General features: G+C 41.2%; 1 protein-coding gene across 1 annotated transcript; it reads right to left on the minus strand.

Annotated features, from left to right (window-relative positions):
• Window positions 1-1635: 1635 nt before the first annotated feature.
• Window positions 1636-4896, minus strand: LOC139289125 (galactose-specific lectin nattectin-like). The gene is made up of 7 exons (XM_070910645.1): window positions 4858-4896; window positions 4507-4572; window positions 4247-4262; window positions 3804-3907; window positions 3468-3602; window positions 2398-2509; window positions 1636-1865 (listed from the first exon to the last, which is right to left on the minus strand). The coding sequence occupies exons 2-7, from the start codon at window positions 4570-4572 to the stop codon at window positions 1804-1806; spliced, it is 495 nt and encodes a 164-aa protein (XP_070766746.1). The 5' UTR covers window positions 4858-4896; the 3' UTR covers window positions 1636-1803.
• Between the last annotated feature and the right edge of the window lie 6947 nt (window positions 4897-11843).

An 11843-nucleotide genomic window follows, 5' to 3' on the forward strand; every position in this document is an offset into this window, starting at 1 on the left:
TGTGTACAGCCTCGATGACATTACTACAGGAAAACATGTTAACATATCTGAATTGATTTCAAATTACTCAACAAACAGATAAATTCTGTTGAACAATCTGTCTCATCTCTTATTTTGTTTTTTATATTACCATCACATGCAAAAGCTTAATTCTTTTGAAAAACATTCAGTCAATCAACTGATTAATCATTTAGTCAATCAGATTATTCCTCAGTATGCAGATTACATGTGTAACAGGGTTTAATTTGTTCTGGATCTCTATATACAGTTTATAACGCCCTACTTTTTATACCGCTGATAGTGGTAACAGTCAACAGTCTCTGCGTTGTGTTCATTGATGGTGGTGGACTAACGGCTGACAGTTAGCCGGTTGTCGATTCAATTTGTTTATTGGTTTAAACACTTCGGGATTTGGGGAATACAAGCCCGGTCTCAGTAAAACTATTCAGTATAAAAGAAAATCATAATCAACAGAAGCTTACAATACAAATGAATGATTTCTGTAGCCAAGCTCAATGACCATTAACTGATTAATTAATGTACATTAACAGGGCCAACGGTCTAACCTTGGTCCGGGATGAAAGACTTTTACAGTACTATTAAAACTATTACACAATACACAAAGAAAACTACTAATACAGATAGATGAATACACATAGATTATCACTCTGGATGTCAATATTGTTACAGTCTCTCTCAGATAGATCCAAGCCCAGTCTGACTGTTCCCCCGGTGATGGGCTTCATAGCTGTATCGTTACCATGGCTACAATGTGGCCTAGTATTAAATATGAAATCTAAAATGGGAAAAATATGAAAATAACACAAATATCAGAAACCTCACCCAGAACCAGGCTCTGGTCCCAGAGTGGTTAGGCTCTGCTCTAACCAAACGCAAAAAATATCAGAATAAAATGAAATCATTTTTAATGCCAGTGAAACTTTTTTCAGTGCTAATACAACTTTTTCCAGTACAAATGTTTCAAGGCCCAAGTTTCCTTTTTCAGTTAAGGTTTTGTTTTCAATGCCAAAATTTATTTTTATTTCCAAATTGTAAAATCACCGTCCTGCCTCCATAAGAGCAACACTAGCCGCACGCTGTCGCGGCTGAGGGACAATATTCTCAGGCCCCCACTGACAGAGAGGCTGCAGCTGTCCCGTGTGTGCCTGATTTTGAAAATATTCTGTATGTAATTTTGTAGTTCCATTAAAAGAATTTAAGCCCTGGCCGGTCTGGCAGGTGTGATGTGGACGACCAGATGGCAAAAGTCCACCTATTCTTTACAATACATGCTGTTACCTATCTTTGATTAAAGGCATCACAGTTAAGACATAGTTGAAATGTATAAACTCTGTGGTTCATGAGGTAGAGTTTATCTGATTGTTGTATCAGCAGAAGAAGGCAGGGTGGAATATCTCTATTCTTGTTGAACTGGATGACTTGTCGGGGCACGTCTCTGGTCATTTAAAATGTTAGAATTTTATACTGCGAATGCAGGTATAAACCATCTATGAAGAGATACAATAATTGATTGACTAAATGATTAATCAGTTGATTGATCAATTGAAGTATACATAGTAGAGATAGAAGTATTAAGCTTTCATATGAGATGGTAATATAAAGAGGTGAGACAAATTGTTGAACAGAATGTGTTTGTTTATTGATTTATTTGAAATCAAATCAGAACTGTCAATATATTTTCCTGCAGTGATGTCATCGAGGCTGTACATCCTGGTGCATGTGACATCATTAGTGGGGATGTGACATCATCATGGCAGTTGTATGAGCACATGGCAGGGATCTTCACAGGCGCTTTCCACAAACAAAAGATTGCTTTGGGTTGCAGCTCAAGTCGTTGGGAGCCGCTAGAGTTTAAAAGTTAAACAAAAAATGATATACATACAAAGAAAGATTATTTTAATTATTGATTAATCTTCTCGATTGATTGATTCATCATTTGGTTTATGCAATGTCAGAAGTTGTCACAATTTTCTAAAGCCCAAGTTGAGATATTCATCTGCTTGTTTTATCCTACAAACCCAAAGATATTCAGTTTAACTTCAAAGAATACGATGAATTCTAGCAAATACTCATGATTTGTTTTACTTAAATATCTAATCGCTTACTATAATTGTTGATTCAGTCAATCGACTAATTGATTACTTAACTAATAGTTTCAGATCTACAAACAACAAACTCTAATACTCTACAGGCCTCTGCAACAAATGTTTGACAAATGTTTGCTTTTTTCAATCAAATGTACAAATAACAAAACACAATTCATATTCTAGATTATATCAGAGGATGAGTTACAAAAGATGACTTTTCTTCTCTTGAATGTTGAGAATTTCCACAGAAAAATCACATGCAGGAGAGAAACAGATAATCAGTGCGTACCGAGGTAGTTCATCTCCATGCAGTGCTCTCTTTTGCCACTGTTGTTGGGCTCCCCCCGACGCCACAGCTTGAAGTCAAACTTGGTTCCATCCGTCCACAACCACACACCCTCCTGAAAGAAAGTTTTGAGGGTCAATTCAATCCAATCACAAAAATGATATTTTACCCTTAGTGACTTCTAACCATGCTGATAGTGAAGAGATATACACAGCTGAGACGTCAGCCACCACTCCAACACAATGAGGCTGAATAGAATTTAGTTTGATACTAAAAAATGAAATGGATGTCCTGGTTTGTCGAAATAACCCAGAGACTGGGTGACCTGGTGGTTTAGCGGTATAACACATTACCAGGTAAATGGCCTCCAGTCAGGGAACCTTTGTTATACATGATCCATCCAAAATCCAAATCACACCTGCCAGACTCTCAACAATGTGACCACCAAATTAAAAACAGAACATATTCAGTAGAGTTCTGCAGGAATGAGCCCTAAAACCTGGAAATGAGTCGGCATTTTTGCCCTTCCACTTCATTCGTCTCGAAGTCAGTGGGGTTTCTTGAATGGGTTTTTGGACAGATTCCTGAAATAAGGTCTGTGGCTAACACAAGCTTTAGAGATTTTCACGCTTTGTTCTGCGACATAAAATGCGTCAGTAAATACCCCACTCCTGAATTTTGAAGCTTTTAAGTTTCTCATGAAAGGCGGCTAAATGAGATTACGGACGTTGTTGGGGACGTTAAATGTCATCATGCCAAATGTGGAAACTCATCTACTCACTAGTCTGCTCTTACAGCCTCGTTGTGTTTATACTCGCGCTTGGACATGCAACCGTAGCCTAACGTTAGCTTTTTATTTCTGGCGACTGCATTTCCGCTTCAAAAATCATGTGTTCATTGTGAAGATTATCATGCTGAACAACACGTAAGTAAGAGTAAGTGTGAGTGTCATTAACATTTGTTTGCCACAGAGCTTATTTTCAGCAATACTCCATAAATGAGTTGGCCTACAAAAATCCGTCATCCCTGCAGCACTCTATATCAGGCACACGTGTTTATGTTAAATCGCTCACCTTTGCTGTGTCATGGCCTCCAACCCAAGTTCGTCTATGTTCGTTAGTCGCTGTGTGGATTGTCTTTTTGAGGAAGTCGTACACGTCTTTGTTGGGGATTGAGGCCAGATTCCCACCGAGGGCAATGCAGGCACTCTAATGAGGAAGACAACGTGTGAAATGAAAAAAAACAACAAAAAAATCATTGAGAGATGGAATACGTTAAATGAGGACATAGAAGTGAGAGTTTGCTTTACGGCTTCTTCTACTGAATGATTCTTATAAGAACAAACTAGTTTAAAGCAAATGTCATGAATACAGTTTGGCAGTTAGAACTCATATTGTTCCATAAAGTACCTCTGCATCAGCCCAGTCCTTTTGAACGTGGTTGTACATGTAACAGTGATCGTCAAACTGAGTCCAACCAGAAGGGCAGGTCTTACAGGTGTCACAGCAATGGTCTGTAGATGATTACAATGACAATCAATGCATAAGTGTGACAGAAGGAAAATTAGAGTCATGTTCCTCTTTTGAAATTGACTTAAAGAATGGGTTCAGGTTTATTCAAGTCTCATGTCATAGATACATTGAGAGTTATTGATTTCTGTATTCATTGCTGTCATCCATACTGATAACCTGATAGAGTGACTACACTATAAGAAACATCCACAGTCCTCATTCTGCAGAAACAAAAACGTTTCTTAAAAATTTGAAAACTTATAAATAACTTGAACAGCAGTCACAAAGTCCCAGCTCCTCTATTATTACCCTTCACCCCCCAGACTCAGACAAGTACCAACCTGAATCAGGACACGCCTGTGAACATAAAGAAAACATCATTAGCACTGAACTCAACTCAAACTTGATCTTTATTGAGTATTTTATTGTGTATTTAGTCACTACCTTATATATCACCAGTAATTATTTTGAAGACAAAACTTGGAAATAATGTTGAAAACATGATGTTGGGCTCCGAGACATGGTACTAGTGTTTGAAGTTTAGGTGTTATGACACCAATGATCTTTTAAAAATAAATATTTTAGTGTGCGTGTTACTTACATTTGCTCCAATCCACAGTCCACTGGTCAAACAGAGGACCGCAATGAAATGAAGAGCTGATGCCATCTGTGTAAAGACTCAGTTATTAATGAAGTAATGCACCATAGATAAGCATGTGCATTCTTTAAATGTGAACTTGAATTATAAAGTTAAAATGACTGTTGTGGATGAATGAAACAAAGACAGTTAGCAGGTTTCACAGAAACGAGGCCTTGTAAAGAACTATATATGAAAAGGGGATTTCCCTTGAAGTGAACACTAAATGTAATAATGAACAGATGAAAAATAATTTCTATAGATTTGAATCAACACAGCTGATGCTATGATGAAAGGTAGGAATGAGAGCCGCACCTTGTTGTGATGATCAGATGAGGTTCCACTTGCAGCAGTAGCAGGTAGCAGGGTGTCTTTGAGAGGGAAACCCAGTGTTTATATACCTTCGACTCACACACCTGCAATGCGTCTTTCTCTGATCTCAAGACATTGTTTGATTATTGTAAATAATAATGAGTACTCTATTAGCTCAGACTGGAGGAAAGACCAATATACTCTTCAAACAATGTTGGATAAGATGCCTTTTTAGGCAGAAATTCAGATTAGGGTTGTAATTCAAGGTTGACACTTGGCAACGCTGGTCTGTCAGCCAGTCGGAGTGGGTCACCTGAGCTTTTGTTCAGTTAAGTTGAGTGGACTGCTGTGTCCTTTCAAAACGTCAAATTACACTACGCATGAATGAGGCTCATGATGTCATCTTTTGCACATTTTTCATCTAAGTGTTCATCATTTGAACATGTAAGCTCAAATGACCAGAGCACCAAAACCTTCTATAAGATTCCCATATTTCCCCATGTGTATTTAAAGAATATTAGACCTAAGCTGCATGGTTTCTGAAGGGTGTCTTTTGCAGAGGCTTTGAAATTGGAAGAAAACAAGCAGCTCCATGGTAGATTTTCTTCAGATCAAACTACAAATGGCTATCCCCACCCCATGTTTCCATCTGATTCATATTCAACAGGTATTTGCTGTCATATACTCACAACAAATCTTTTGCCCTTATTTGTAATGACTATTAACCGCAATTTCCAAAACCAGTAGGCCTATTTAGACACTGCAGATGACATAAAACATAAACAAAATGCTAAAATGTTCACCCCTTATATGATGCTGCATATTTGGTTTACTGGGGTTTCACTGGTTTTTCAGTGAGTGAACATCACTTCCCAAGCCTTCACCTCCTTGACTCTGCTGGTCTTAGTGGGCCTACACTCTGAAACAAGTCATGTGGTTTATCAGGTATGAAAATGCAACATACTGAATCAACACAGATTCACACCTCTCGTGTGTATAGGTACTAAGATGAATTATTTTTATTTTAATGCATCTTTATTTTAATTACACATTTCATACATACACAGGTATGTTACCTTCTATTGCAGCAATTAAATATTCAGCACTGAGAAACATGTGAACGGGACCCAGGGTGGATTCTGAGAATACTGCTGGGAAAAGTAAACTTGCAGACACCTCCCTTGAACAAACCCCTCATGAGTGTTTGAATAAGATGATTCTGTTTCTGAGGTCTGTTTCTGTGTTTGAAGTTAAGTCGGTATCGCCTGAGGGCAGAAGGTGATGAATTGTTTTTCTAATAGTTTGAATTTTATCTTTAAAGAAGCTCATGAAGTCATTACTGCTGAGGGTTATAGGAATACATGGCTCAACAGAGCAGTGACTCTCTGTCAGCCTGGCTACGGTGCTGAAGAAACCTGGGGTTCTTATTTTCCTCTGTTAATGATGAGCAATAGGACGCTCTGGCGTTACGGAGGGCCTTCCTTTATCTTGCCAGGCTAAACGTGATTCTTCCAATTGGTGGAGCGCCATTTCCTTTCAAGTTTTTGCGATGTTTGCTTTAATTTGCTGAGACACTCTTGGTCACCATTTTTGGACAAAACATCATAATTTTTGGTGTCTCATGTTTTGATGGTACTGTTTTTAAACTTGCTTTAACCCCTGATCCAGAAACAACTTACTTGATGTACACTGCATCTTGATTCAATGTCTGGTGCCTGCGGGTGTTCAGGGAAGTCAACAGAAATATGAATGGTCCCATGTGGAGGTAAACATCTGAGTGAATGTATCACAATGCTTACACATATTTTTATGCCTTGAACACACTTCTACTTTCTGTTTCTTAGATTCTGTTGTCACCTGTGACGACGGCGCCAGTGTTCAACGTCTAAGCTGTGGTGTGACTCAACACGTAAGCTTTTTATATAGCTAGACATCCATGGAGTTTAATAATGGACTTTCAACTGTTCAGATCATGGATTGGTGTGAGCCAGGTGATGTGGGGCGGTGGTTTGCGCATTAAACTGGTTTCTTAGACATCTCTATTTCTATCTCTGTTTTTTTTTTCCTTCCTATTTTCCATGAAACCCACAATAAACAAAGTGGCTGGAGGTAATATTTGTGTCCACTTCCAGACTGCCCCCTTACAGGTAGTGAATCTGGTGTATGAGTATTTACACTGCTCAAAAAATTAAGGGAATACTTCATCATCACAGTATATCAGCAAGTCAATTAAACTTCTATCAATAAGTCCAGTTAGGAAGCATAAGCCATTGTATATCAATTTCACCTGTTTTGGTGCAAATGAAAGTGACGACAGGTGCACTGGAGAGGCAACTGCAAGACAACACCCAAAAAGGGAATGGTTTTGCAGGTGGTGGCCACACACAATTGCTCTCTCCTTATCCTTCCTGACTGATTCTTCTCTAGTTTTGCGTTTTGCTAGTGTCCTTGTCACTACTGGTAGCATGAGGCGGTACCTGCAGCCCATTCAGGTTGCACAGGTAGTCCAGCTCCTCCAGGATGGCACATCCATACATGCCGTTGCAAGAAGGTTTGCTGTGTCTCCCAGCATAGTCTCAAGAGCATGGAGGAGAGGGGCTCTTACACGAGGAGAGCTGGACGGGGCCGTAGAAGGGCATCAACCCAGCAACAGGTATCGGTATCTGCTCCTTTGTGCGAGGAGGAACAGGCCATATCCTCCTGAGACCCGGCCCATTCATTTATGTCCTTTATAATGGACATTTTGTTCACCTGTATCTTTCTTAAGTAGTTGGAGTTACCCTTCCAAGTCCTATAGTATTCTGTAGGGGACATCCTGGGCTTTCCAGTGATGTGTCATGTGATGGGTTTGCATGCTGGGAACTTTACTTTTTTCCTCTATCAAGATGGCTGCCATACCAACAACCACATTTTATGGAAAGAGGAGAGGCAAGTCAAATATTCTTTATCTATTGCTATTTTTACCATGATAATTATATATATTCTTGTTCATAAACATGTTAAGAACAATATTTTTACATCTGAAAACAGTTTCATTATTTCTGTTTTGAAATAACAGGCATTTAATGAATGTCAACTGTAGTGGACACCAGGACCATTTTAATGTATTTAATGACTGCACATTGTTGTAGGAGAAAGAAGTGAAGCAGAGAGGATTCTATACCGGATAGTAGAGGGAGATTCAGATTTGGAGCTTTCAGATGAGGAAAAGGATGAGGAGGATGAGTATCAGCCTGTGATAGGTGAAGATGATGATGAAGAAGGAGAGGAAGAAGATGCAGGAGAATCTGATGAGAGTCAGAGGCAGAGAGGGAGCAGCAAAGTCGTCGTGCTCTGTGGGCCACGACTAACTTGCATGTTTTATTTAGTTTCAGGCTAATGTATTACATTTTATGATCATGTTAAGATTATTATTAAAATAAAAAATATATTTAAAAAAATTTAAATTGTAAGGTGTTTTTTTAGGCCCAAATAGATAGGAAATCACACTAAAACAGAAATTGTAAGACACTTTTTTCCCTTGGTTCTCAGGAGGATATAAAATGACCTCCAGCGTGCTACTGGTGCGCATGTTTCTGACCAAACTGTCAGAAACAGACTCCATGAGGGTAGCACGAGGGCCCGACGTCCTCTAGTGGGACCTGTGCTCATAGCCCAGCACCGTGCAGCTCAATTGGCATTCGTCAGAGAACACCAGAATTGGCAGGTCCGCCATTGGCGACCGGTTCTCTTCACAGATGAGAGCAGGTTCACCCTGAGCACATGTGACAGATGTGAAAGAGTCTGGAGATGCCGTGGTGAACGTTACGCTGCCTGCAACATCATCCAGCATGACCGGTTTGGCGGTGGGTCAGTGATGGTCTGGGGAGGCATACCCTTGGAGGGTTGCACAGACCTCCACGTGCTAGCCAACGGTACCGTAACTGCTGTTAGGTACTGGGATGAAATCCTCAGAGCCATTGTCAGACCTTACGCTGGTGCAGTGGGCCCTGGGTTCCTCCTGGTGCAGGACAACATTACATCATTTTGTCCTCATTGAATTACACAATGTACAGTAAAGTTTGCACTTTCATTTTGTGCAATCAACTGCCTGCGTGTTGCTCGGAGACCCTGCAGAACTTCAACTGGAGTCACAAATGGCATTAGACACAAAGGCAAACCTGACAGTGTGGTGCGAACAGTTTACTGGTCTGTTGCCTCCCAACACAGTCGATCACTGGTTCAATTCCCTATTGAGATCTGTGTATGTTTATTGACTGACGTTTTCCGCTGAAAAGTTTACAGGAAATGGTGTAAGAGTTGTGTTTCATGTGTATATTGGTAACCAAATCTAGGCTTATTACAGTAACTGTGCAATATCTAATGACAACGGCCTTCAACTCCACTACGACCCACAGAGTGTCTGTGTGACTCAGGGAAGAAGCACACACAGGAAATGTTTTCCCTCCCGCTACACCAATTACACCATGTCATGACTTGTCAAGCAGGAAGTTACTCAGAAAGTTCTCATCAGGAGACACGTAGTCGTCCTTTAGATGTAAAGATACAAAAAAACAGACAAAATTCAAAATGGTGGGAAAATGATCAAGACGCAAATGGCTTATATGGATTGATTCGTCTGGACCCACAGGCTTATGTTTCAAAAGTTACAGGACAAAACATAAAGTTTGTGTTATAGCGCCACTATCTGGCCAAATTGCACCAGATTGGACATTGCACTCCCTTGGGTCCTCAGCAATACACCCGCCAAGTGTGGAGTTGACCGGATAAGTGGTTGTCGAGATAATTGAAGGACAGGTATACAGACAGACAGAGATTCCTTCTTTGTACGTTCTTTGTATTTTGACCTCGTATCTAAAAGTATCTTGTGACCTTTTTCACGTTTGTTTGTTTGTGGTTTTTCGATGTTTTTTGTTCTGAGATGTTATGAGATTCATGTTTTACTTCATGGTAATTTTATTGTCAGTAAGTCTCCTCCTTCAGTCTGATGTAACTGATAAAAACACACATTCTGTCTTTTCCGTTGGTGACTTGTTTTTCATAAAGGAGGCAGTTCGTAATCCCAACAGAATAAATACCAGGCATCTGTCTCAACCACCATCATATCGACTCTTTACCTGAAACCTGAAACTTCTGACACCATGTTCTGCTCCAGACTCAGCACCACACTGTGTGAGTACACAACTGACCGATGACAGAAATTATAATCATGTGGGTTCATATGAAATCAGGAAGCCTTGAATTTTGCTTTTATAAGATTTTTGCTCTCTTGCTGGATAAAATCCCTCGAGCATATTATATTGGTGCGAATGGAAAAAAGTGCTTACAACTGCTAAATGTCATCACGCTTTGATATCAGAGTAAGACAGTAAAAAAGATCATTAAAAAATTGTGTGCTAATAACTGATATATTTTTATGTTTTTTGACATCCAGGCGTTCAAATGATTTCATGACCACAGAGGTCAGGGCGACGGGTCTGTTGTCATTTAATCCTGTGGGCCCTGGTTTTTTGGGGACGGGGATGATGGTGGAGGCCTTGAAGCAGGCTGGCACGTGGCATGTCTCCAGTGAGGTGTTGAAGATGTCCGTGAACACCGGAGACAGCTGATCGGCGCAGCGCTTCAGGGGAGATGGAGTCTGGTCCAGCAGCTTTCTGCGGGTTTTGTCTCTTGAAGAGTCTGTTCACATCTCTTTCAAGGACAGACAGAGGTGTCGATGCTGGAGGAGGGGGGGGGCAGCTGTGGTGGTAAGAGGTGTGAGAGTTCAGCCCCAGGTGTGATGAGGGGGTTGGGGCTGTTGGGCTGGAGCTGGTGGGTGATGGTGTGGGGGATGGTGTCAGGACTGTCCCATTGTCTTTCAAAGCGACAGTAGAAGTCGTTGAGGCTGTTGGCGAGGCGTCGGTCGTTAGCAGAGTTGGGGGCTCTTGGCTTGTAGTTGGTGATCTGCCTGAGCCCCCTCCACACAGAAGCAGAGTCGTTGGAGGAGAACTGGTCTTGTAGTCTCTCTGAGTACAGTCGTTTAGCTTCCCTCACCGCCTTGCTAAACTTGTACTTGGCTTCCTTAAACTCCGCTCTGTTGCCACTCTTAAACGCCTCTTCCTTTTCCAACCTCAGCTGTCGCAGTCTTGCTGTGAACCAGGGTTTGTCGTTGTTGTAACTCACCCTGGTCCGAGTTGGTACGCAGCAGTCCTCACAGAAGCTGATATATGAAGTCACAGCCTCTGTGTACTCACCCAGACTGTTGGTAGCAGTCCTGAAAACATCCCAGTCAGTACAGTCCAAACACGCCTTCAGGTCCTCTGCAGCTTCACTGGTCCACTTCTTCGAAGTTCTCACAACAGGCTTAGAAAGTTTTAATTTCTGCCTGTATGCGGGAATCAGGTGGACCATGTCGTGGTCACAGTGTCCCAGTGCAGCGCGGGTGATGGCGTGAAAAGCGTTACTGACTGTGGTGTAACAGTGATCCAGCGTGTTCCCCTCCCTGATGGGGCATTTAATAAACTGTTTGTATTTGGGGAGTTCATGTCTGAGGTTACCTTTGTTAAAGTCACAGAGGACAATAACTAAGGAGTCCGGGTTGGTCCGCTCCGTTTCCAGTATCTGGTCGGCGAGTGTGCGCTGTGCGTCCTGCACGTTGGCCTCCGGTGGAATGTAAACCGACAGCAGATGAATAAAAGTCCTTGTTTCTCCTCATCAGCAGCTGGAGTTCGTCCATCTTATTCCCCAGTGAGCGCACGTTAGAGGGAAATATTCCGGGTAGCGGTGTGCGGTGTCCTCGCCGGTGAAGACGCACTTTAGTCAGTTTTTCCTCAGGATGTGCTGCGGACAGTAAAGTGTGTTCTTAATAATCAGAAATATGAGTGAAATGGAACCGACAGCAAGCACATCAAAAGTAGTTACAAAAAATGACCAGCAGGTGTCGCGCTGTGTGAACCTCCTCATCAAAAATAAAGTAAATACATGTGGACGGGTGGACATGTTGACAGCGA

This window comes from Enoplosus armatus, chromosome 8, assembly GCF_043641665.1.
Source record: "Enoplosus armatus isolate fEnoArm2 chromosome 8, fEnoArm2.hap1, whole genome shotgun sequence".
In the NCBI taxonomy this organism is placed as follows: Eukaryota; Metazoa; Chordata; class Actinopteri; order Centrarchiformes; family Enoplosidae; genus Enoplosus; species Enoplosus armatus.